At 41.6% G+C, this 27,845-nt stretch overlaps 1 protein-coding gene across 17 annotated transcripts in view; it reads right to left on the minus strand.

Annotated features, from left to right (window-relative positions):
* The window catches only part of Rbfox1 (RNA binding fox-1 homolog 1), a 369,263-nt gene that overhangs the window by 113,189 nt on the left and 228,229 nt on the right, over positions 1-27,845 (minus strand). For 15 of the 17 annotated variants that reach the window (XM_059269141.1, XM_059269136.1, XM_059269131.1 and 12 more), the window contains 2 exons: positions 11,359-11,502; positions 3,768-3,821 (listed from right to left, as the gene is read on the minus strand). In XM_059269141.1, coding sequence (XP_059125124.1) covers positions 3,768-3,821; positions 11,359-11,502 — 198 coding nt within the window. The remainder of the gene's footprint in view (positions 1-3,767; positions 3,822-11,358; positions 11,503-27,845) is intronic. The other 2 variants (XM_059269139.1, XM_059269145.1) reach the window with 1 other exon arrangement.

Consider the following 27,845-nt stretch of genomic DNA (forward strand, 5'->3'; position numbering starts at 1 on the left):
TCCCAGACAAAAGTAAAAAGGGCCTTCGGGTGCAGCTCAATCATAGGATGCTTGTCAAGCATGTCTTAAGTGTGACTGCTAGTACTGCACAATTAAAGAAGAAAGAGAATAAATGAAAGGAGAGAAGAAGGGAAAAGGGATGAATGCAAATGAGGAGAGAGCAGAAAGGAGAAAGAATGAAGGATAAGGGGAGGGAGGGAGGAAAGGCAGTGGGGTGGAGATCAGGTGGTGGTCAATGTCCTTCCACTGAGAGACATACCTTCTCAGTCTACTTGGACAGGTGGTCAGAGCTGAGAAAAGAAGGCTTCTTGGAGGAGGGCATGATGCTTCCTCCACAGATGGGCATGAAGGACTCCGTGACCTGAAATGGAGTCCTAGGGCATGGCTTGCTGATCTCAAAGCCTCAAAGTAAATTCTCACAATTCTCTATCCTGCTCACTCTGCCTTCCTGGTACTGGTGTTTTTAGGTGGTGGACTTTCTTTGGGGCACTCAGGTGGATACCCTGTTTTTTGTCTTAAATCAAGATTCCAAAGCTCCCTGGAAGGTGGAATGAACACACTCTATTTGATATGATAATTCAAGTTCTCCCATCTTCAATGCAGAAAACTCATGTTTAGTTGAAAGGGCCATAAAAATTAATTTTCTTGATGACTAAGAGTCTCACATTTCATATCTCTCCAGTGACTTTTGCAAATATAGCTCCTTTTCTTTGTGAGATATCTTCTTTTTCCCTTCTTCCTTTTCTCCTTCCCTCCTTCCCTCCCTCCTCCATCCTTTCCTTCCTTCTTCATTCACCCTTAGCTCATTTTCTTCTTTCAAAAAGCCTCCCTACCTCCAGCTAAATGCTTAGAATTTCATCAGCCCCTCATGTTGTGGCAAAATACAGCATATTTTATGGCAGTTGTTCATGGCTGATCTTTCCTGATGCTCAAGAAAAGCTAAAGGCTAGAAGCATGTCTGTCTTGCTCAAGAATCATTCAGTTGGAGAGGAACTAGTCAATAGATACATATTAAACCAAAGACCCAACTGTGTGTTTCTCAGGTATGATAGATAATGGCTAAATCTGACTGTATCACCAGAAACAAAGCATTTCAGAAGCAAAAGAATGATTTTAAATCTCTTAAAAGATGAACTGGATTGTGCAATCCATTACTCCTGCATGCAGTTCGGTTCTGATGATCAAGTCTGTCATTCCTTTTTTAAATGAGCCTTTCCTATAGTATCCATCTATGTACAAAACACTCAGGCTGTGTGTTTCCAAAATACTGGAGCTATTTCCTGTCTGTGCATGGATATGCACACATACATATGTATAGAGTCATCCTCACTCATCTGTAAGTCACCTGCCTCAGGGAGAGTCCTATGGAGAACAAAGGACCAAGAGGAGAGATTCCTGGCCCTTTGGGGCCACTGGTTTCCTGGCCAACTGAGGCAACAATGGATGGAAATGAGATCCTAACCATGGTTCCATTTCTTGGGGGTGAGGATGGAAATACTCCTCTCAATGAGGCCCTTTCCCACAAAGATGCCAAATATGACAACCAGCCTTGTGCAAGATGTTATTCCAGGTAGCATTTCTAGTTAGACTGTCTCAGAGATGTTCCAGTGATGTGGCACCACCCAGCACCCACACCTGCAAGGCAGAGTGCTCCCACCCAGAGGGACAAAAAGACCAGTTTGGATGTTTCCTAATACTAAAAAAAGGAGCAAAGAAAAACAAAACAGCCCAACAAAGTCCAGGCTGCAGATGCTGAAATGGAAATACCCTTTTCCCTGAAGCCACCAGGGATAAGCTAATCAAGGAGATGATGGGAAAAGTCCTAAAAATAGCACACCATTGTATTTTGAAAATAGCCAACAATTCTGTAGTGGTGTCCCCAAACATCCCTAGAAAGGAATGAAATAGCTTTCTTCGACTGACAAACATCTTACTAAACAAAATTTAAATTAAGTAGAAATTTAAAACAAGCCAACAAAGAAAAAAAGAACCCCGCAAGGCAATGGTATAATAAAGAGATTCAGAATCAGGACAGAGCTGGGACACATTCTACATGATCTTCAGCTTGGCTGGAATCTGCCAGGCCCAAGCAAGAAGCCTTGACTAGACTTTTCTTTTAGTGCACCTTGCTCTACAGGTATAAAAATGGTTTTCAATACAAGAAACAGCTAATGTCTTCCCCTCACCCCAGTTCAGAGGTCATACTGTAAGAATGACTGGAAGAATAGCTAAAGTTGATGAAGAATGACTAGGTCCCTGAATGAGCAGAACTGCAGACTGAAAACTTTTCCATTCATCTGGCAGATTATAATATCATTTTGTATGTAAAGCAAGTCCTGGGATTTTATTCCCTTAATCCAAACAACACTGTCCTCCTCAGTCAGCATCTACTTAGGATGGAGTGGGAAGAGGCAGGTGCTGTAAGGAGTAATCAATCACAAGGTTTGCTTCAGTGTGCTTACTGTGCCATGTGACAGTACAAAACCAGTGATGCTTAGGACCCTCTTTGGCACCTATTGTCCTGTGTTGCCCATAGAAGGGGCATTAGTAAGCCCAACCAGCATCCCTCTGTATCTGACAGCAACATTCCCAGTGTTCACTTTTAGAGGCTAATGGTGGAAGGAAGATAGGAGATTAAGGTTCCTTAGGATCTGATTACCTTAGGTGTGTCACAGTCTGAGTTATTCACAGCTGTGCCTCATCTGGCTTCTAGAACCACTCTATCCTCATCCAACACCATTCTCTGTGACCACAGAGAATGCTGGAACGTCTTACAAGATTATTTCCTATGAGGGGTGTTTGCGTGAGGCTCTTGAATCTTCTCAGGGGACATAAAGATAAAAAGGGGGACTATGACAACAACAGAGACAGCGATGAAATACTTATGGGCAAAGGCTAGTCTACATTCAGATGAGGGCCGGTCCTTTGGGGAAAAGAGAGACACTGTGTTTGGCATTTTGAAGACAAGCTTGAGAGGTTTGCTAAGGTGTGGATTGCTGGGACCAGCCATCTTCAAAGTTTCTGATTTGGTAGGTCAGGGCTGGAGATGGAGAGCATGTATCTTTAACAAGCTCCTGGATGCTGCTGATGTTACAGATTTGGGACCACACTTCATTAGCCATGGATGGAGAGCATACAGTGGATGAACTGGATGTTTACATCTCCTGTGTAAGTACTGGAACCTTCTCTCAGAGCCTTCTATGAATACTTGTCAGCCCCAGGAAAAAGAGATTTACACATAAGTTTCCAAGTAAGAAAATAAACTTGCAATGGCACACTACAAAATGAGGGTTGTAACATACTAATGAAAAAATAAAATTATATTCAAAAGGTTGGTGTATATGAGAGTTTTCTCCTCTGTAACCCAGGAAAAGAACTGCACTTTATTAAGACAGAGTAATCACATATTTACCTGCTCATGAGACTACCAACTCACTTTTTAATATAAAGAACATAATTATCACTGGAAAACAAAAATGTAGCAACATCATTTTTTTTTTAAGCATGGGTAATTTTCCTCTGGAAACTTAAGATATATAATTATATCTTTCTATATATTTAACCCAGCAATTAAAATTGAACCCCTATACATTTTAAATGGAACCCAATGCATCTTCTAACATTAAGGAAATGGGTGGTGGTCTCTAAAGAAATTCCCACCAAGTGCATTTCTCAGGGACTGACTCACACAGTGCAGTTATTTCCCCTACCCCTAACAGACATGTCACAAAGAGCTAAGAAATTCCAAACTGAATCAATTTGCTTACCTTCGAGCCTCGCTCATTAAAAATAATTTCAACATCTAGTATTTTACCAAATTGCTGCAAAGAAACAGAAACATCTGATGAGCAAAAAGGAAATCAGATAAATTATACAATATATACCAGTAATTACTCCTCAAGTCAGAGAGCCTTCCCTGAGTTAAGAGTATACATTTTATTTTGTTGTGTTACTGACATGCTTGAAATGAGGAAATGATAGCATATTCATTATCTTCAATTTACGGCATTTTCTAACAGGTGAGGTACATTATCAGGGCCCAGGACAAAATCTTAACCAAGAAGTTAACTCTCTCTCTCTCTCTCTCTCTCTCTCTCTCTCTCTCTCTCTCTCTCTCTCTCTCTCTCTCACTCTGTGTGTGTGTGTGTGTGTGTGTGTGTGTGTGTGTGTGTGTGTGTGTGTGTGCTTTCCCAGGCACTGAGCAGCAGAGATTAAAAATGGCTAGTTATCACCTATACAACATTTCCACCAGCCACTGGGATAAATACCCCAGGAGAGCTGAGATTTTGTTAATAAAATACCCAACTAGAATGCTAGAATATGATGTTGAAGATTTTTAGCTCTGAGCTTACAGCAAAACCAGAAGCAACCAGACCATGTGAGAAAAGTAAAAACACAAAGGAGCCCCTGTGCCCCAGGTTCATCATAACCCAGACATCTGCAAAGCCAGGATGGGTCCAGGGTGATGCCCTCCCCAGACCCCAGATGACAGTCTGTACTCTCGAAAAAAACACAATTTACACTCCTCACATGAGCTGGCTCTACGAAAGATCCAGAAACAAAGTTTCAGTGATTAAATAACAAACAGGCAAATAAAATGCAAATGACCATTGACATTTAAATTTCAGACTTTATAGGATAAGTAATATTTGTAACATGCAATTTTATGTTACATGCAAGTAATATGTCCCACATAATATTTAGGATATAAGATAAGATACTTGCTGTTTATATAAAATTCAAATATGACTATTGTATATATGCATGTGTGTGTGTGTGTGTGTGTGTGTGTGTGTGTGTGTGTGTGTGTTTTAGTGACAAAATGTTAAATTTGGCAGAGTATTACTCTTAGAGAGTATTGCCCATCAAGCTATTCTTGACTTGGGCATACTCATACAAAGGGTGTGTGGTCTCTGAAAACATGAGCACCTGATAATCCAGAATCCTCTCTAACTTAAGGTTCTTGTGCTTCCTAGATGTCATGGAGAACGGTGTAAGGGTGTAAGTGGTTCAAGCATATAGTTTGTTTCCCATAATGCTGGTGGAAGGGACTGTTGTAAAGCAGGCAGTCTGGCCCAGGGAAGAATAAGATGGGAATTTTGCCTAAATGCAGAATGGAAGGTAAACACTCATTTTGATGATTCAACAAATAAACCAAAGCCAATGGAATGCATTCCTGCAGATTTTCCTTCCTTCCTTCCTTCCTTCCTTCCTTCCTTCCTTCCTTCCTTCCTTCCTTCCCTCCCTCCCTCCATTTCTTTTCTTTTCTATTTTTCCCCAATATATTTCTCTACTGATTATTTGGGATGAATCCCAATCACGCTTGCTTCCCATTCCATAACTAAGGTTTTCCCCCACATCCCCACCAGAAGCCATCAACTGTGAAGAAATTCGCTTCAGCTTCTTTTGGTGCTTTCCTGTCATTTGCTGCCTGCCTCTGCGTTCTGGATATTCACTGCTGCCTTGCTACCTCAGGAGAGTCTGTATTGTTCTTTCATCTTTGGATGGGAGTGTTCAGCAAGGCTCTAAAGATAGCAGGGTTGGGATGAGTGAGGCCAGAATCAAAGGGAGACAAAGCATAGAAATTCCAAGAAGCTGAATAGTTCCCCTGACCAACCTGCCTGTCTGTGAATTACAAGAAACTAGGAGAGTCAATGGCAAGAGGTTTCTTCCAGTATTCAAGAAAATAATTATTATTTAAATTTTTTCATATTTATTATTTATTTATTGTGTGTGTACATGCATGCACATGCATACAGATGCACATGTGTGTGCCAAGGTATATATGTGGGGGTCAGAGGACTAGAGGTTGAACTTAGTGTGTCAAGCTTGGCAGTAAGTACCTTATCTCTGGAATCATCCTACCATCCCTTTAGAACATTTTTGTGTGTATGTGTGTCAATTTTTAGAGCAGAGGAAAAACTCATTAAAAACAAAGAAAATTTTCCAATGTGACAAATGAAGAATTGGCCATTCAGAGGTGAAGCAAGTTCCATAGTAAAGAATCCGCCACAGTGTAAGTACTTCAGAAGAACAACTGCCACAGAATATTCCGTTCCCACAGATGCTTTTATATTTATTTCAGGCACCAGAGCCTAGAAGCACATTATATTTATGGAAAGAGAAGGCTGAAAAAGACATCTTCCAACACCATGAAGCAAATGTCACCCATGGAACACTCCCTAAGCAGTCAACACAAAAACGCTTCCCTTAAAATAGGAACTGGATGAGACGAGCCGATCAGAAAGCCATCTTCGCATGTGTCATTCCCTAAATGAAACAATGACACCATGTGCCCTGGAATGATCTCCAATGTTTGCTTCCTTGGCAGGTGGCACTGGGTGGATGGTTCTGGAAGCCAGTGAAACAAGCCGTAAGAAGAATGCTGGAGCAAGCCCATTTTCTGAGACAGTTGTGCACTATATTTATAGTATCAACGGTTTAATTGAGAAGTTTGGTACTAATGATGCCAACACAGCTGGCACATCTTCAATTTAAATAGACATGACTCGTTTGCAGACATAACTAGCATTTGTTTGTTCAACGACAACGTTCATGAGCATTGAGCAGCATCTTGGACCCACATGAGGTACCTCGATGGCTGTATCAAGACCAAAATCCGGAAGCCTATATGCGTGTGCTTGGGCAAATATGTACTGAACAGTTTTAGACATCCTTAGATCAAATAATATTCCACAGAAAAAATATGAAGGATGTTCACCAGCTACAGCATAAACCCTGAAAGTAAAGGTTAATTCAGCATGTGCACAGAGACTAAAGACAGGCTTCATGCTGGTGCTGCATTTTAAATCTTTTCTTTTACTTTTGAGATTATAATTTAATTACAATTATAATTAATTCCATTCCCTTCTTTCAGACATGTCATATACCCTTCCCTATTCTTCAAATTCATGCTCCCTTTCTCCTTTTACTAATTGTTATCACATGCATAAATGTATATGTCTATACTTATATATTTCTTAATATAACCTATTCATATAATGCTACCTGTTTATATGTTTTCAGGGCTGACCATTCGGCACTGGACAACCCATTGGTGTAATCTCTCCTGGAATTGTTCTTAAGGTGCTTTCGGTATAGAAAGAGGAGGCACTGTGACATGTCCTCAGAATGACTTTACCATTTCTAATGCCCTGTTTTATGGAGTGTTGTATTAACATGAAAGGTGCAAGGAAGTCCATCTGCACAGTCTCCACCAAAAGGCATCATCCCAGTGTCCTTTTCACACGTAAACAGTCACGTGTTTTGTTTTTATGATTAAAGACAGACTTGAATAGATCACTTTCCTATCCAATGTGTCTTTATTTATTACGAGTCTATGTACATGTGTGCTGCTCTCTGTGTACAGATGCACGTGTTTGTGTAAGTACCCATGCATGGACATGTGCATATACGTAGGGTCTAGACAAGAACCTCAGGTGTCCTTCCTGAAGCACCATCGTTTTGTCTTTTGAGACAGAGTCTCTCACTGACTTGGAGCTTGCCAAGTGGTCTAGGCTGGGTGGCCAGCAAGCCTAGGGATCCTCCTGTCACCTTTCTAGTGCTGGGATTATAAGCATTGGCCACCACTTCTCAATTTTCTTCACATGAGTACTGGGAATGAACTGGGTCCATCTGTCTGTATCCTAATCACTTTATGACTGAGCTATCTCTCCAGCTCCTGGAGTATCTTGATTTTGATAACAAAACCAAGAGGCTGGGACATCAGGGGTGTGCTACAAACTGCAGACTGCCAACTGATCACACTGCTTCTAAACTAAAACAATGTTGTGGTACCATGTGTTGTATAGTGGGTCTGGACATATCATAGTCCACTCTCATCGCAAACCCAAAAATATTTAAATTTTAAACATTAACATATATTATGTATTTTTTATTCAAGAGCAACACATTGTAATTAATTTGATTGTAATCCACAGAGTTCTTTTATGAGATCAATAATTCAACTATAGAACTTTGATATGAAAATGCTGATGTCTCTAACCATGACCACCTGTGAGCCACACTTATAAGTTTGGCAGATAAATAATGACACAACTTCTCCTAAATCAAGGCAGTAAATTTCCCACCTGCTTTCCAGAAGATGTATTCAATAAAATATACGTATTGAACACTCTCTAAATATGGGCAAGAAAAAATTCAAATACCTTGTGGTATGCTTGCATGTGCAAAATCCCCATCATTTTGGAAGATGAGGGAGGGGGATTGAGAGTTTGGGGCCAGCCTGTGCTAGTCAGCAGGTTTGAAGCCAGTTTTTGGCTGCATGGTAAGAGCCTGTCCTAAAACACAACAAAACAGAACAAAATGAAAATTCAAATGTGAAGGGATGTGAGCTTAAGTGCTGTCCACAGTGCTCCTAGCAGACCTCAAGAGGCACACAGCTAGGGCTGAGATCAATAACTTCTCAGTTCCCCCACTGAAACATCTGGAATAAGTGCTCCTAACAACCGCACTATCCCCATTCACTCACAGAGCTATGGAGGATTTAAAAGGACTCCAATTACTGCTTTGTATATTGTAGCATACACTCCTCACCCAAGGAATGAATATACCACCTTAAAAGACATCATGCAAAGAAATGTAATGTGAAGCACTAGTTAACATCAGCTTTGGAAGATGTGCCCCCGACAAAGATGAAAATGGAGAATGGGAAATGCACAACGAAGAGAGGTAACTATAATGCCTGTCTCTCTGGAAGGTACAGAAAGCACCAATTAAAATAAGACACGAGATACCTGTTGGAAGCATTAGGCAAGTGACTGCTGTGCAGAGCATGGGGAAAGTTTTTGCACTTGGAGAAGTTGGAAACTGCCAAGTTCTAGGCAATTTGAAAGAAGAGGTACTTTGTGTCTTGTTCTGTTTTTGACATTGAAATTTCTGTGCCTTGTTTGAACAATCAAGTCAAAGGAGGCAGGAGGCACAAAGATCTTCGTGTTTTTCTCTGTAACTGTCCTCAGTTAACCCCTACCCAAGCAAGGAGACAGAGGACAGAAGAGAGGATGCAAAAGAAAGACACTGTCTCATGGCCAAAGGCTTTGAGCGGCAGCTAACTGGGACTAAAACATGGTTGCTTACAGTAACTAAGATCTGAAAGAGGAAATTGTGTTGAATCCCCTAAACTCCACCATGGGGAGCCAAGCAGAAACTTCCAGATGCCTCTCAGTATGATTCATGCTGCTAAATGTATCATATAATAGAATGGCTTTGTGACCACCAGTGTTCATCTTAGGAAAATTCCATTTCTTTAAAATAGCAGTTGTTAAAACCAAAGAGGACTCCCAAGTTACTGCAAGTGGTCCATGAATCCATATGGTCCAATAATTTTTATAGATGAAATCCACACCACACAAAATCCACACATACCCTTTAACATAGACACAGATGTTGTTTGTGATAAGTAGAATTAATTTCAGTGTTCATGAATGTATATCACATTCCCTTAACTGACAGATGCTAAGGGTGTATCTATCATCATATCAAATCAACATCTTGTTAGCTAGCTACATGAAAATTTCAACTCAAAGGGAAAACAAAACAAAACCAGTGTTTCTGAAACAAATAGATTTAGATCTGGGTTTAATACCAGGTAGCATGACATATGACAAGTTCTTTCTCTGGGCATTTCTGCCCTAACCCTAAAGGACAGAGAGATTCAGATATTAACATACACATCATCTCATCTGTGTGACTTCCAACTGTGAGTATTTTGACTATTTCTCTGACTTAGCCCTGTAGCCTCAGGTAAAGTTCAAGATAATCAAAAAGTCCAGGGAAGAAAATAGACCCTTAAGGGTAGAAACGGATTGGCTGCCTTGCGTGTCACCATGAAAGATTGTGAGAATAGTCATTAAGAGAATCCAGTTCAAAGCCAACATCACAGTGACACTTGATGAGGAGAGACAGACCGAAGAGCAAGACATCCCTGTGGCTTGACATGGCAAAGAGAATCTAACTCCTCCAGCTACCCATCAGTCAAGCTGTGTCCCACTGCTTTGCACACACTTAACCTCGACTCTAACTTCGAATGCTCTGCACTTTTCAAAGTCATCTTTGACCTGAGAGTGCCCGAGGGTATCTTCGTTCTGCAAGAGTTAGAGGGCTTAACTCAAGGTTATTACCAAATGAGAGAGCGATAAAAGTGCAAAAGTTGACCTTTTCCTCGGAAATGTCAGGATTCAAGTCTGGGTATCTAAAATATTAGGATGCCTGCTCTGCTTTTTTGTCACATGCATACTTGATAAGCATCGTGTGTGTTAACGAAATAAAAGGTCCAAGCTCACCCCCTAAATCATGGAACCCCTGAGTAATGAACCAGGGCTTTGTCTTCCCACAGAGAATAAGATGGGCTTTGCTCACAATGAGACATCTGACCCGGCCTCTTCTTACTGGTGCTGTTTGCAGCTCTCCACAAACTCTTAGAGGAGTCTCCAAGCAGCCCACCTCTGTTCTGAGTCAAATGTTAAGAATGTAGTTCTTTGGTCGAATGCACAGATGCTTGCTACCACTACTGGGATATCATGGGTATACAGAGTGACTACATTTCAAAACACAAAACTTGATCTGAGCCTCGTCAAAGCTATGTCCTGTGGCATAGCTGAGACCAAATAAATGGTAAACTCTACCCTTCCCTGGGTGGATTGTTCAAACATCTTCCAGAGAAATAATCAGGGTCCTGGTGACCAGTGAGAATGCAAAACCGTCATTTATTTTCCCAGGATGTGTGGTGGCTTCTGGCTGGTTCTGTTTCACCATAGTGCCTAGATCAGGCTGTCCTTTGCCCCCTTGGTAGCATGGTAAACACCCTTAAACCTTCATCTAAAGAACTGAATACTGAAAGAATCAAATCAGATTTAGAAACTGGCAGTTTTTGTTGGTGGGGGTGGCTGATTTTGAAGACTAAGCTTTATGTAGAAGTAGCCATTCACTGCAGCTGCAGTACACAGTGCCTGGGGAAAACTGGGGATAGAGTCACTCATGGATCCTTTTTTTAGGTAAGCAGGCAAGGGCTTCAACATTTATTTTAGTTATAATGTGGGGTCCTGGGCTGCTGGCTTTGTGATCACCAATGGACCTTATCATCAGTGGTTAATGGAGGAATCTCACTTCCACTTGCCTTTTAAGTTACTTATTAGAAGATGACCAACTGGCAAAGAGGAAACCCCACGTGCACAACTAAAACAAATGAATGTGTCCTGCCACCCCTAAGGGATTCTAGCCAATACTGACCCAGGTTTCAGATGCTAAAATGCCTTCATCCCGCAAGAACATTCCACCTTAGAATAATGAGTACCCGGAACTCCCAGAAAGAGAGAAACTGAGGACAAAGGTAGTACTTACACCAAACATTTGTCGGAGGTCCGGATCCCGGAACCGGAAGGGGATGTTGGACACGTGCAGTCGCTTAGGCTGGGACTTGTTTTCTGTGTTTTCAGAAGGTTGTGTCTGGGGCTGGCCATCAGTCGGTGCTGCATCATCTGTCTGCTAAAGGGACAAGAGGAAAGCAAAGCGTCTGTGAGTACTCTGTCTCAGTGTCCTCTCCCTTATCCTATATGGCAAGATGGTGTCAGACGAAGCTTCTCAGTCTTTTGTTTTTTATATTTAATGGCAAAAAAGTATGTTTTGAGCATCCACTGAGTGCCCAGCCATGGATCTGAGATTCCATATCAAGCAAAGCAGTCAAAAATCCCTGATTTCATGCAGTGTAACTCTCGCAGTGGGAAGGCATAATAAAAACCATTCATAAATAAATGTATAGTTGGGAAGAAGGAGATAGACATTGTGGGAAAAATAAAGGAAACAGAGGCTAGGAAAGGCTGGGGGCTCAGGGTACATAGTGGAAACCTCATCAGAAAGGGAGTAAAGATCATTAAATATAAGAACATGTATCCTTTAATGCTGTCTGATTTCTTATGCTATTCATATATAAGCACTGAAGCTGTACAGATAAAATATTAATAAATGTCAAAAATTTGCAAAGGCCTTTTGGTGATTTGCCATTCATCCAGAGAAGCAGATGATTGACTCAACTTTTTCTCAGGATGTTAACTTAGCTTAATTGTACAAATCTGTGTTGCCTACTGCCACAAACCCCATGAGATCATTTAAATTTCAAGTAAATGGGTTTGTCTGGATTTGTTGCATTTGAAATACTCAATAGCTGCACATAAGTAGTGCCTGTGTTGGAAAAGGCAGAAACAGGATATTCCCATCTGTACAAAAGCTCTGCTGGGTTAGGCTGGTGTAGATGATATAAAGCTATTAGCATAGCCCATTTGTTTTCCTTCACACAGAAATAAGTTAGGATACTATGTTATTACCCTGCTCCCTATAATATAGGCAAGAACTAAGAAAAAAGTCACATTAACTGCTGCTGCTATTGTGGACATCCTGGGGTTTTGTTTTTGTTTTTGGTACTTTCTCTGCAATTAGCATATTCTGCCTGTAGGTGGCAGTAGATGCTGTCCACGTGAGACAAGCTTCTTTGAAACTACTGTTGTAGGGTCTTTGCCAAAGCCGAAATTTGTGAGCAAAGAATCATCCTCATCTATTTATAAGCAATTTAGAAGCATATAACTAGGACAAAACTATCAGTGCAAGCAGCCAGGTGTAAAATAATAGAGACTTAGAGGAGACAATCTTACAGAGTGAAATGTAAAAGAAACACCCAAATAACAGAAGCATAATTAGCAATTTTCTCAACATCTCTCCTGTGTTCTAGGATATTTTATTTGCATCCTCCTTCCTCATACACTCTGAATGACATGTTCAAGTCAAGACCTCCTGGTGTCTTGTGCACCATCCATCTAAATTGATTTGATATCCGAAGCCCTGCCAGATGACTTCATCAACTTTCAAGCACAATGTGGCCTGACAGCCACGTTATTTTGCCTAAAATGTGAAGAAGGAAATGGTCTAGGAAGACATGGAGAGCCAGTTACAATGCAGCTGGTTATTTGTGGGGGTGTGGGCTGAGTAACCTCAAGTCACAGTTGCCACTCACTGGAGGGACCAAGACACACCAAATTTGGTTTAGCAGAGAGAGGTATTAGGAAAGGTACAGGGGACAGATTCTGTGCCAAGAGAGTGCAAACCTGTGCAATGATAGGAAGATTTAAGGGGCAGCCCTGCATTCTGAGGAGGCTATCCGGAGCCAGACAGAACACATGGAGGATGAGCAAGAGAGAAGGCTTCAGAGGTGGGTCAAAGTTGGAGACCCGAGAGTCATGTACACCAAAGCAAGGGGCTGTTAGAAGCCACTCAGAGATGACATTGCAAGTGAGTTGTGACCAGCATGCTACTTGAATGTTAAATGCCTGTTAAGTGATTGGCTGATGCAGTGACAGACTGAAAGCATGAAAGATTAGAGCACAACCAATAAATGAATAATAAATAAACGAGTGAATATCACATTTGTCAGCTTCAAGCGCTAGTTAATAAATAGCAATGTAAGCTAGGGAGGAGGTTCACTGGGTAAACTGCTTGCTGTCCAAGAAGGAGGGCTTGGGTTTGCCACCCCAGAACCCACATAAAACTGGATATGGTGATACATGTCTATAATCTCAGGACTCCTACAGTGAGATAGGAGGTGGGTCCAGGAGCATTCTAGAAGCTCAGAAGCAGTTGTCCTGTAAACACAGCAATGATGAGAGACTGTCTCAAACAAGGAAGACATGAACTAACATCGGAAGCTGACCTTTGACCTTTACATGCACATCATGGCACATGTACACACATACAATCATTCTATAATACTGAGACCCACACAGAGCAGGCACTGTGGCTTTTTGTTTTTTTGTTTTTGTTCTGTAACAGCACTTTGGGTTCCACATCAATGACAAAGAAACTACGTTTAAATCATGATATTGCTACTTTGCCAAAAAATAAGAGGTCTTAGTGTCCAACCACAAGACCCTAAGTTGGCATTGTAATAGCTAAGACCCCAAGTTTCTCGCCCATTTTCTCCACCCTATTAGAAATTGCTATGTGAATAAAAAATTAAAATGACTTTCTCTTCCTCCCAAGAAACTGTCTTAGACTTGGCTTTGTGCACAATTGCTGAATGGATCAGTTTAATAAACCTAATTAGGAATTACAGAGATTATGATTAAACATATTAAATGATTAATAGCATTATGCTGCTCATGTAAAAATTAAAATTAATCATCTCTAGTCAAACAGGACTTTGGAGAAATCTTTGTGGTGTTTCCTTTGATAAAAACATACGACGCTCGATTAATTGTTTTGTAGTGTACACATTTATACAAATATCCATAAACTGTTATGTAGGGACATCTATGGCAGAAATATTTTTTACTGAAAATATGTAAAATATGTAAAAATGAAAAAATAAAGCAAATCCAAATTGTTCCAAACTTTGATAGGTTTGTGAGAAGGAGTGAAAAGGGGTGAGAAAGGACAAGCAAGAGACCATTTCAAGCTGAGTGTGCCTGTGTCCAGTGAGTCTCACTGTGCTACCACCAGGGTTATGGAACCACTTCATCCACTGGGCAATTCCACTGCTACCAACTGCTAGTCCAGTGCAGGGCACCTCACATCTCTGTGCCTACAGTTCACTCATCTGTGAAAGGATAATAATTGTCCATGGCCTGTAGGCTTAGGATAAGAACCAAAAGTAGGATTTTTCTATGTATCTCTCTTGGAATTTTCAGGGAAAATCTCCCTGGAACAAATCTGTGCTTTTCTATGTCCATTAGGATTTAGATCTGATATGCTGCCTACATGTGTTGATACAGGCTTGGTGAACAACCATTGGCACCTGTAAAAGCTGTCACCTCCTGGAAGGAAGTGAAGTCATTGAGAGGATTGGACCTTCACTTGCTCTTCTTTTTCTTTTGTATCCTGGTATCACCCAGTCAACAGCCGTCCTCTACCCATCTCCACAATGCCCTGTGCTCCAATAACCACGGGCTGAAAGCTCTGAAACCCCAAGCAAAGGTATACCTTCCTGCTGTGTAAGCTGTCATTCTCTCACAGTACCTGGAGGCTGACCAACACAATCTCTGGGTTTGTCTCCAGTCAGATTATCACAAGTCTAGTGGCTTAAAACAATAGAACACTGTCATACCATAGTAATGAGGTTAAAAAAGTCTAAAACCAGGGTGTCCACAGGACCAAGCTCCTACTTCCTTTGCCTCTTCCAGCTTCTATTTCTGGGCATCTCCTGGTTTGGGGCTTTATGACTTTGATCTGCCTCTGTCTTCACATGGCCATCTTCCCTTCACTCAAGTCTACTCCAGCCTTTTCTTCTTACAAAGACACCAGTCATTAGATTTAGAGACCATCCTAAGCAAGGATGACTTAAGATCATTAATTTCATTACATCTGCAAAGACCCTTTTCCCCAAACAAGGCCTCAGATATTCACAGTTGACACAGGTTACACCATGGACATATATTTGAAGGCTGCCAATTCAACCTATGACAGTTTCCTCATAAACACAAAACCAGAAGAGCATATTCAATTAGTGGCTATTTTCTAGGAATGACTATGTTAACTTTTAGTACAATCTCTGGGCACTTGGAGACTCTCAAAAGAGCTAGCCTCCAACAGGGGCCAAAAGAAAGGAGAATGTTCTAGTCTAAGTAGAGAAGAAACAGGGACATTTCCTTCACCAAGCCAGGCTGGCCATCTCCCCTTATGTTCTTGGTTATAGACAGAGATGCTTGACCCCTCTGCTAGGGCGGGAAGCCCTTTGTTAGTTTCTAGAAATGTCATCAACATTCTACCCTTTAGTCTGAAAATGAATAAAATGGTAATTATTCACCTGTTGTGGACTTTTCTGAATGAGACGGTCATGGTTAAGACCCACTTAGTAGGCCTTACATCAGTCATGACAGTCACCAATAGCACTCACTCAATTTGGTTTTGCTCTCGGTTTCTCTGGAGCATGGACATACACAGCTCCGAGAAACAGCCTTCTAATCGCACAGGAAGACTCACAGACCCTCTGAATTGGAGACTCATTAACTCCAAGAGGCAGGTTTCTCAGAAGTGCTTGGCAGAAGTTCTAAACAAGTGCATTAAGACCCACCATGCCACGTTCTGTGCTGGCCCACCGAGGCACAACCCTATCAGCAAGAAGGCTGTTGGCTGAAGAATTTTTCTTAATAAACAAACTCCCCAGGTATTGGCACAGGTTATAAATGTTAAGAAAACACCACCGGCACTTTAATCTCCTGAAGATCACTTAGTGTTTCCACAAAGACCTTAATAAAGAACCGTGGGGCTCCCTCTGCTGTAATCGTTCCTAATTCAATGAATAGCTCTGAGCAACCCACGGCTAATCCTAGTGAAATTGGATTTTGATATCGACCAATCCAGGGATGACTGTTTGAGAGAGAATACACATAGAAATGGGCTCCTTTCAAAGTCTGTCCCTGCCCAGTGTTATCTCAGTAGGTTACTTAGACACTGTAGAGTCAACTGACACCTCCTGATGGGTACTAAGTAGCTGGGTGTAGAAGCATTGGGTAGGGGCTATTTACGGCTAGGCATCTCTGAGTCAAAAGCCACATCCATCATGTACTGGTCCAGTTAAGTAATTCAGTAAGATTCCACAGATTCAGACAAGCCCAAGAGACTTTTGTCTGTGGCCCATGAGTAATACAGGTAAGTGAAAACTGAGGATGGATGAGTAAGGTACGGTAGATGTAAACCTATAGGAGGAATTTGAATTCAGAGAGAAAATGGAGCTCTTTATTGCAGCAGCCAGCTAAGGAGAGGGAACGGGCAACAATTAGAAAAAAAGCAAGAACCAAGCTATATTTGGTGGAATTAAAAATACATGTATGCATAACCCAGTACTAGATATAGCTCAAGGGTGCTGAGGAAGCACACTTGGGCAGTCCTGAACAAAAAATAAAATAAAGTGAAATATGAGCAGCAGATGTAATTTTCTAATGTCTGGCAGTCACGTGCTTTTAAGAGTGAAATGAAATATGAAATCCATCTTAAGCATACATTCGTTTTAACTATTTAACAAGCATAGTGTTGTGATACATCATCAGTGCAAAGGACATCTAAATTATTCTTTCTGCACCAAATCTTTGACATTTATTGTATATATTATGCTTATGGGTCCTAATCTCAGGAGGATACACTGATTTCTTATTAGAAATTCTTGATCTATATTTAAGCTTCAAAAAAAAAAAAAAAACAGTTGAATATCCACGTTTTCCACTTACAGTTCAAAAGTCCCCAATGACTGAATCAAGGGTCAGTTCTTCTGTTTAAGATAAAGTTTAATTAAATGAAAAATCTGTTCCATCAGTCAGAATAGGGTACTTTTAGAAGCTCAGAGGTAACATGAGGATCCCTTGACAATGTTTCTAATCCCTAGAACCTGTGAAACAGTTGCTTTACAGGACAGAAGTGGAAAAGATGTGGACAGAATTGAAGTCACTGATCACCTCTCCATGAGTTAGATTATTCTAGATTTCATGAGGAGGCCAGTACAAACACCAAGAACCTTCCAAAGGTCATTACAAAAAGAAGAGAAAAAAGCTAGTGATGGGATGTGAGAAGTTCACCTGCCATTTCTGGTCTGGTAGTGAGATGATGGAGGAAAGACAGGGGCCCAAGAGTTAAGAAACCAGAAAATGTAAAGGTTCTAGAAAGAAATGCCATCTCCATGGCAGAAGTTGGTTACTTTCCTTACTGATCCCTAAGCTGGGCTTCAGACACCCAGGGTCCATCACAAAACACATCTATGTTGGAGTCGGTATTTGCAGAGAAAGAGCTTAAAATCATCATTGTCTACGTGACAAACTACAGGTACACAACATGTCCAACATTCCAGAAAATTTCATCAGATAGCCTTTTTTAGTCAGTGTGCAAGAGATGGTAAAAATAAAGACAGAGATTCAAGGGAGACAAGCAGAGAAGGGGGGGGGAGAGAGAGAGAGAGAGAGAGAGAGAGAGAGAGAGAGAGAGAGAGAGAGAGAGAGAGAGAGAGAGATTATGTTTCCAGGACAAGGATGAGACAGTGCTCTGCATTGAGGAACAAGCTTAAGTCAAGTACACATCAATGCTTTCAACCATGAAATATGTGCAAGAACAGACATAGGTATGGACTCCTTTCAGAGTTTGATTTGACCTGTGTTCTCAAAGCAGGTCACTTAGACACTGTAGAGTCAACAAGTCTGCCATCTTTTAAGGAATAAGGACTGAGAATAACATCCATCTCTCACACACAGCTTTTATCTCCAGAGCCTCTGTTATCTGTGACTCTTGCTGGCATCATGACTACTATTATTTGTTATCATTTCTGTCATCACATAAATATGTGTTTCTTAACCTACTTCTGTGTTCCTGCCCACATTGAGTCTAGATATACACTGCATAGGTTGTGTGTGTTGGGTAGGGGAGGGGTGAGTGTCTATATCTCAATATTTTGTACAAACTCTCACAAAGTTTTTAAGCTCTCTAGGAGATATGGAGATGCCAGGTCTAACAGTCACAGGGAAAGGTACTTGCTTTTGCCACGCCTCAGACTGAGGCAAATGGCTGCTGACTGTTAGTGACATCAACTGTTACCATCCAGTGCTGCTTTATAAGAAAATGTGGCAATGGGTGAGGAGACTGAGGCAGTGACTGAAAGCTCTGCTCAGATATCATGAGCTGGGGATCTTAAAAGGAGGTGCTCATGCCTCACTCACCTCATGGAATCATCAGAGCAACTTGAGTCTGAAACTCAGGGAAGTGAAGTTGGCTGTACCACGATACACAGCTAGACACAGGATTTCTGACTCCACACACTGGATTGTTCCTGCCCTGTCACAGCCTCTCTAGAGAAAGGTGACGATGCTGTGAAAAGCCTAAGGAGAGACAGAGGATGCCTACAGTGCACACACGAAGGAGTAAAGCTTCACTGCAGCTCTAGTTTCTGTGTTTGAGTCAGTGCTGGGGACAGGGTGAGATCTGTGCTCACACAGCCACTGCCAAGCTAACACATCCAGGCTGCTTCAGACTCATCCTGCGAGCCTCTGGCGCCTTCTCTGGAGCTCTCCTTAGTTATCATTGATTTTAGCTTCCTTTAGAAAAAACTTTCTTTCTCTGTTTTTACTTTTAAAGACTTATTTTATTGTTTATTAATGTGTTTGTGAATGAGTGTATATGTGTGAATGTGCACATGCATACAGGTGCATGAGGAGGTCAGAGGAAGGTTCCAGATTCCCTGAGACTGGAACTATAGGTGATTGGGAGTTATCTAATGTGGATGTTGGAAACCAAACCCAAGTCTTCTGAAAGAGTAGAAAGCATTCTTAACTGCTTGGGCTCCAAACTTAAGCTTAATTATCACACTATCCTGGTAGAAATTAACAACTTCAAGGCAAGCACCCTATCTAATGCCTAATGTAGTTTTGAACAACATTACCTGGCACATGGTAGGCCCCCAGTATGTCTTTCCTCAGTCATTCTAGTCTATCACTTTAGGTGAATCAATCATTTTATGTACATGTTTCATGAGTTCTACCTTCAAGGCTTAGAAACCCAACACCCTCAAGAGGACATGAACAGCACATGGTTCCCCTTCCACCAGATTGGTGAACACACATCCTTTCTCTCCAGCCAGTCCCCTGCCCCATATAACACTCTTCACACTAATAAATAAAAAGTATACTTTTGAATAGCACACTGCTTTTCACTCTTCTACCAATCAAGCTGTTTCTGAGAGGAGAAGAAACTTGTGAGAGTCTTAGAGGCATGATTTGATTACACTGACAATATTATCTGAGCAATGGTTGAGTGCCCAATGCGATGTATTTTGGACCAAATTGATTTGTGTAACAAACACTTGCTTTGTCTCTTCTAGCAGCCTGAATAGCAGGTCTTGATTTAGCCAGTGATGCTGGGTGCTGGGTAAATTTGCACAGTCCATGGTTTCTCTCTCTCTGCAGAGAGGAGCAAGGCCAGAGCAAAGGCTGGAATAATTCAATACATTGTGCTAGAAACTCAAAAAAATAATATTACAGAGCTCTGCAATATACCTATTTGATTTGATTTGTAAACCTGATAAAAAAGCAATTGAAAAAAGTTCAGGGGGAAAATATATATGTTCTAAGCAAAACTGTAACCATATTGAATGTGTACAAGGAACCAAGGATGGGAGTAGGGAGGGGTTAGGAAATCACGCACATCCAATCAACTTCCTACCTGCATTAGACAATATTGCACATTCTCCATTTAAAATGGAGAAAGACTGTAAGAAGCTATTTTCCATTAAAGTCATAATAGTATACCAGGGGATATGAATTAAAACCCATGTCTCTGGATTTCTCACAATCCCACTTCAAAACGGGGCTGCACACAGTCTCCGAGCTTCCTGGCCTTTTCATTTTAGCTCTATAGGCAAACAAATAAGTTAATCACAAGCTTTGGATATAGTTAATACCTCATTCCCAGTTCTGCAGGGCCAATTCTGTACCTGGGTAAGGCAGACTTAAGAAATACATCACATTTCCCCTGTCTCAAATAAATTCAACACTCAGCTCAAATGATGGCATTCCTCAGAAAGAAGGATGAGAGGCACAAGATGGACTCACTCTAGGTTCCTTTTCTCTTTTCATCCTTTGGAAATGTAGGAAGAACATGAAAGGCATCAAGGGTTCCACATCACTAAAGGACATGGATGTCAAGGTGACTGTATTAATCTTCCCTGGCTGCTGAAACAAAATGCCACCAATGGGGCACAATATGCACTTATGTCTCATTGTCTGAGAAGCTGAACCTGTAAAACCCAAGCTCATGGGTTGAGACCTTCTTGCTATGTCCTCACAGGGCAAAGGGAGAATAGCTTTATTCCCCCTCTTTTTGTAGGAAAACATTAATTCCATCATGGGGACCTCACCTTCACAACCTCATTTCACCAAATTACCTCTCCAGCATCCAGTCTCCAAACACCATCACATCAGGAATACAGTCTTCAGTGTAAGGATTGAGGGAAGGCACAATAACATAGGTTAGGAGAACTCACAAACACCTTGGGATAAGAAAGCATGTTTATCTTATAGAGAGACGAGGGTATCCTAACGTAATCAATCGTTCAAGATGCATCTATCGAGAACATGGAACAGCTGAGGCATCACGGCTTACCAGAAGCCATGAGTGACCAGACTGTCTAGAAAGTGATTTTACTCTCACTCTGTGAGTTCTGAAGCTTAGGCCTTTCATGCCATACATACACAAAAAGTTAAAACGCTAGTGCTAACAGCTATACTAGATGATTTCGTGCTTATTAAGTTCTGGCTATTGACTGTTGGCATCAATAGGACAGTGCCTAGTACTGTGTTGCTATTCAATACCCTCCATGTCAGTGTCAGCCACTCCCACATCTAACTGAAGAAATGTCATTCTATGCAGAATCTTGCTCGGAATCCTAAAGACAAGCCTTTGGGTTCTCCAGATCAGCCAGCACCAGCTGAAAGAGCCAGTGGATTCTTCCTGGCCTGCACACCTGCCCTCCTCAGTAGTGACTCTTGCTGCTGTCTCCGCTCAATGCCCAAATAGCCTGATTGTCTTTAATCTTCCCGGAAGATTTTTTAAAAATCCAAGCTACATCAAACCTCTATTTAAAAAGAAAAAAAATGTTTTTTTTTTTTTTTTACTGAATTCTCAATTGCACCTAGCTCAAAGATTTCCCCCAATGTATTATGCAAGATTTAAATGAACCAAATGTTAATTCTATACATTATGGTAATTTTCTAGGACTGAGAAAACTGCCAAAAGCACAATTCAGTTATAGAACCTGGAGATGAGTTTAAAAATGGAGCTGATCTCAGTGAAGATCCAGGGTTTTCCTGACTAATTGCCTCTCATTCTTTATAAGTGATTCAGTCTGAGAAGCACGTGTTCCAAGAGCTTTGTTCTAAAACTGAGTTTTTCTCCAATATACACCATAGCATGCTGTTACTCTCTCTGTGAACTATGATAGGTTTATTCACATAAATAAGGCAAAAATCCTGCCATGTAAAGTACACCGTTTCTGCAAAGTGACATGATTTGACTTGCTTTCAAGCTGCAAATCCCATTTCTCATTGGGTTTATTTCCTCCACACTCCGGTGTAGAGGAAACCAGTGCACTGTATGCTGGCAAACAGGAGTGCTAGGAACCTGACTCGGGACAGAGCCATGTTTGTACCTCCTTTCTGTGTGCTCTTCAGCCTCGAGGTAACTAGTTTTGCTTTGTGGGGCATTCTGTAACTGATATATATTGATGCAGTCTCAGTAAAACTTAGACAAATGAACTGTGACTCAGTCTGTTTTCCAATAAAACTTTATAAAAGCAGACAGTGTGGGCTAGATTTGTCCTGCAGGTTATTGCTCTTTATGTTCCGGGTACTGCACATGTTTACCATTTAAAAAGCACCTGTTGGTTTTATTAGAAATGTTTGCTATTGTTAGATGTGAGGGTGAAAAGATATACTTTGAGTCCTTCGGAAATTTCTGGTTTTATTACATGGAAAGATAATAAGCCCTGTAACTAAGGAAATGAATGCACAATGATTGAAGGACTTTGGATTGACAATTCAGCCAGAAGAGATAAAGAAAGACTCTTAGGGAAAGTCTCATTTATTTAGATGCTCAGTCATTATGTGTGCACTGAAGCCCAGACAAACCTTTGATGCTATAAAGGACTATGTCCTGTCATGCACGGTGGCATGTACCCATAATCCAAGCATTTGGGATGCTGACACATTGATGTGAATTCAGAGGCCAGCAGAGCCTAGATAATAAGTTCCAGGCCAATACTGGGCTATAATGATAGGTCCTGTCAAAAACAAAGGTGTTGGTGAGATGCCTGGGGTGGAGTTAAGAGAACATTTTGCTTTTACAAAGGATCTGAACTCAGATCCTGACATCCATGTTATGTGACTCACAATCACCTGTAAGCCCATCTCTAGGGGGATTTGATGCCTCTGGCGTCTGATGACGCCTGCATACACATGCCCAGATGCAGATAATTAAGAATAATTAAAAATAAATAAAAGAAGAACAGGAGGAAAAGGAAGAAGAGGAGAAGCAGAGAGGATGAGGAAGAGGAAAAGAAAGAGGAGAAGGAACAGTAGAAAGATGAGAAAGAGAAAAATCTACTACTCTACTTCCATTAGCTGTTTACACCATTCATGCCTTCAGTGACAAGAGAGGAAATGGTAAGATCTGAGCAGGAAGCATGGGTCTGTGTCATTGTAGATAAGCTGCTTACATTCTCTGATTCTATAGACCTTTGTTTCCAGTGAAAAGGCTTGAGAAATGACAATACCAGCCCTCTTGACATCAAAGAGAAATTAGTGAAATTTTGCCTTAGGAAGCACTTTGGCAAATTTAAGGTGTTCCTGAATTTATAGCCAATGGTTTTTATTTTACTGAGGTCTCTGATCATATAGGAGGCCAACAACATGGCAGTATGTCCAGCATCTATTAGGTTTTTTGTGTAGCATGCTTGAATTCAAGCCTACTTCATGTCCTCAAGCCCATTCCTCACTGTTACTGTGTCATGTTGGGAAAGAATTCATCCTCCACCTGATAAATCAGGACACTGGAGTCTTTGGCTCTGCTACATGTCAAGGCTCATAGACTCAAGGACAAAGGTCAGTTAGATGTCAGGAAACCCTTGGTAAGTCATCTGTCATCACCTGAAGCATGGCATGGACTTTGTGGTCTAGATAGTGAACAGGTTTTCCCATAGCTGCCAACTCGTGAAGGGATTGATCTGGGCTGCATCAATTTGTTTATGGGTATAGTTTGCCCAACACCTGTGTCACCTAGAGAAGTTGGCTGAAAAGGCAGACTCCTGGACTCTATCCTTGAAATATACATTTATAATACATGGGTCCAAGAAGAATAATTTCAAATAATGTTCTTAGAGATGGGGTATGAATCAGTTGGTAGAGTGCTCATCTAGATGCACAAAGACCTGGGTTCCATCTCCTGCATGACATAATCCTGATGTGGTTATGCATACCTATCAACCCTGCAATGGGGAGTTGGAGACAGGCAGATCAAAATCCAAGGTTGTATTTAGCTGGATAGCAAGTTCAAAGCCAGCTTGGGCTACATGAGGCCCTGCATCAAAACAAACAAACAAACAAAAATAAATAAATAAAAATAAAACAAAAACAGATAAATAAATAAACAAACAAATAAATAAAACAAAGACAATGATGAAATCCTTCTGAATAGGGTTGCATCTACAATGAAATCCTGCTGAGTGAGGTTGCATCTACATTTCAAAGACCTATTCTGTATACCCTAGGCCAGTAGTAACAAGATATTTATTTGTCTGGACTTGCAAACATATTGTGATGAGGCCCTCTGATCCAAGCCACTTGCCTAAGGACCTATAACTGCCCCCCCCAACTTGTATTGGCTACTTTTTTCATCTCTGTGGCCAAAAAGATAACAAGAAGAAATTTCAAGAAGAAAGCATTTTTTTGGCTCACAGTTTGAGCACATAATGGTAGGGAGGCTACTGAGACAGAAAGCACCATTGTGGCAAGAAGATGGGTACCTTCACCTCCACTCATTTCATCAAGACAGGCTACAGTGGGAGGGTTGGAAGTAAGAGCAGGTTATCCACTGTATGGACTTCTTCGATGCCACTTACTTCCTCCAGCAATGCCCCAAAGGTTCTACAATCTCACAAAACTATACCACCAGATGGGACCCAGTGCACAAGCATGTGAGCCCATGAGGTAAGTTTCAGCTCACTGTCATAACACCTTCTATGCCTTACATAGCCCAGTTGTAGTTGGCTGTTTGTGAATTTACTCATTCAAAGATTATGTGTGTGTGTGTGTGTGTGTGTGCGTGTGCGTGTGCGTGTGCGTGTGTGTGTGTGTGTGTGTGTGTGTGTATGTGTGTGTGTGTGTATGTTATGTGTATAGGGGCCAAAAGTCAACATCAAGAGTACACTTATGGTTTGAGACAGGGTCCCTCACTGAATCTGAAGCTCAGCAATTTGGCCAACAAGCCCTAAGGATTCTCCTGTGTCTGTCTCCTCAGATCTGGGACTATTGCTATGTGCCAGCCACCATATCTGCCTTCTCATGTGGGGTCTAAGGATCTGAGCTCATGTCTTCATGTTTATATGGCAAGCACTTTCTTATTTAACCACCACTATACCCCTTTTCAAAGAATACTTATTGATCACCTTCCATGTGGTATGGGCAGGTATTACATGCTGGTTAGGGATATCTGTTTTTAACTACACTCCACATCTACCTTCAAAAGCAAAACTGATATGGAAGACAGATTCCAAGCCTTGGAATGGATCTCCTGGGTCTTATATTGTTCTTGTATCTCTGGACCTCCCTAGGCATGAAGGACAATCTTTTTTCCCCAAAGTAAAATTTCTCTCCAGAAAAGCACTTCTATTTTGAAGGTGACAGGGTAGCAGCTGGAGGCAGGAGGTATTTCAAATGGCTTCTCTGATTGAAATTGTGCACACCTTCCTTACAGACCTTGGGTTGTCCTAGTTTGTATGAGGATATGATTGGAGAGAGATGTAGATGTGTGGATCACAATGCAGTTGCAAAGCTGAACTCCTTGGCAGACAGAATACCCTGATGGGGGATTTGCTATGCTCTCTGATAATTCAATGTTTCTACCTTTATACTGAATTTTAGGCTATAAGCAGACTTTCCCACTTAGCCTCATCCTTCAGCTTTTCCTGACATTTTATCTTTGCCTAAACTGCTCACAAAAGGCCTCTGAACTGATCTCCTGGAGTGGCTACTTGGAAATAGGATTACTTTCTTATTAAGTAGGCAGCAGCCACTCCCCATTGAATGATAAAATAAAATATAAAATGGGATAATTTTATTCATTTTTGAAAATGAGAGAGAGGGAAAAATCCTTTTAAGAAGAGTAACAGTGAAATGCATTTAACATAACAGCCTGGAACATGAACCTGGAATGGGGAGCCCATCCATACTATTCCATGCATATCATATATGTATTTCCATGCCCTTCTCAGTATCTGCTTAAGAACACAATGAGATTGGCTCTGCCATTTGCCTATGAACCAGAGTCCTCAGAGTACTGAGAGCTGCGAAGTCCAGAGCCCTGGTCTTTTTTCATGTTGTGTTGGCTTGGTCTAGGGCCTATGATGAAATGCTAGTGTGTGTCTGTGAGCTCCTGTGGACTATTAAAGCCTGATCATCAAGGACTGTTGGAATTTGCTGTAGAGATAGCCTTTAATAAAAGGTAATGTATATATCTACAGGTTGTGAAGGGTTGGGGAAATGGATCAGTTGATATAGTACTTGCCATGCAAGCATGACGATCTATGATTGGATCACTAAAATCCACATAAAAGTTGGGTCCCAGCATAGGCTATAATCCTAGCTCTGGGAAGGCAGAGCCAGAAAGATCTCTGGAGCTCCCTGGACAGAGGGTCTAGTAGAGCAGATGAGTTTTAGATTCAGTCAAAGACCTTATGTCAAAAAGTAAGGCAGAAAGCAATTGAGGAAGACACTAAAAGATGACTTCTGGCCTCCATGTGCGTCACTTGCATACATGTACATATACATCCACGTCTATACATGTATACATCTACACAAAAATGGACAAACATCAAGCACAGACTCAGACAGGCACATAACACACAAAGGTCTTGGATAGTTAAAACTCACCACATTCCAATTCTTATATTAGATTTCAGTAGTTAGTAACTGAAGACTCCCAGCCTGGACCACCAGGCCCAACTTACAATTTCCTTTGCATTCTCTATGTATAGTACACCTTCCATACAGTGACTTCAGCTATTCAACAAGTTGAAGCAGGAAGATATCAAGTTCAAGACCACCTTGGAATACAAAAGGAATTCAAAGCCAGCTGAGCAACTAAGACCCTGTCTTAAAATATAATGTTCAGGTCTGACAAGGTGGCTCAGCAGGTAAAGGCTGTTGCTTACAGGCCTGGTGAGCTGAGTTTCATCCTCAGACTCCACGTGATAACTCTGTATGCACTGGGAGGAGGGGACCACTGCACACCACTAACTCTGTGTGCACTGGGAGGAGGGGACCACTGAACACTGCTAACTCTGTGTGCACTGGGAGGAGGGGACCACTGCACACCGCTAACTCTGTGTGCACTGGGAGGAGGGGACCAACGCACACCACTAACTCTGTGTGCACTGGGAGGAGGGGACCACTGCACATCACTAACTCTGTGTGCACTGGGAGGAGGGGACCACTGAACACTGCTAACTCTGTGTACACTGGGAGGAGGGGATCAGTGAACACTGCTAACTCTGTGTGCATGGGGAGGAAGGGACCACTGCACACTGGTAACTGTGTGCACGGGGAGGAGGGGACCACTGCACACTGCTAACTCTGTGTGCACTGGGAGAACTGCACACTGCTAACTCTGTGTGCACTGGGAGAACTGCACACTGCTAACTCTGTGTGCACTGGGAAGAGAGGACCACTGCATATCATTCCTAACTCTGTGTGAACCAGGAGGAGGGGACCACTGCACACCATTCCAAACTCAGTGTGTGCTGACGAGATGTGCTATCTTCAGAGGGGACCATGATATCTCTGTGAAGTGGTGCTAAAGTTGTATCCATTTCACAGGTGAAGAAACAAGCTTGGAAGGAGCTCACATGGCTAGAAAGAAGGAGAGTAGGTTGTACAGTTGAGGGTGTGCACTTGCAAGCTATTTATGTCTGCCTAATACTAGCCTTCTAGTGACATCTGCTTATCTCTACCTCCCCAGCACTGGAATTACAAAGCACACCAATATGGCCATGCTTTTTGTGCAGGTCCTGGGGATCAAGTTCAAACTTTCACGCTTATGCA

This window comes from Peromyscus eremicus, chromosome 8a, assembly GCF_949786415.1.
Source record: "Peromyscus eremicus chromosome 8a, PerEre_H2_v1, whole genome shotgun sequence".
Taxonomy (NCBI): domain Eukaryota; kingdom Metazoa; phylum Chordata; class Mammalia; order Rodentia; family Cricetidae; genus Peromyscus; species Peromyscus eremicus.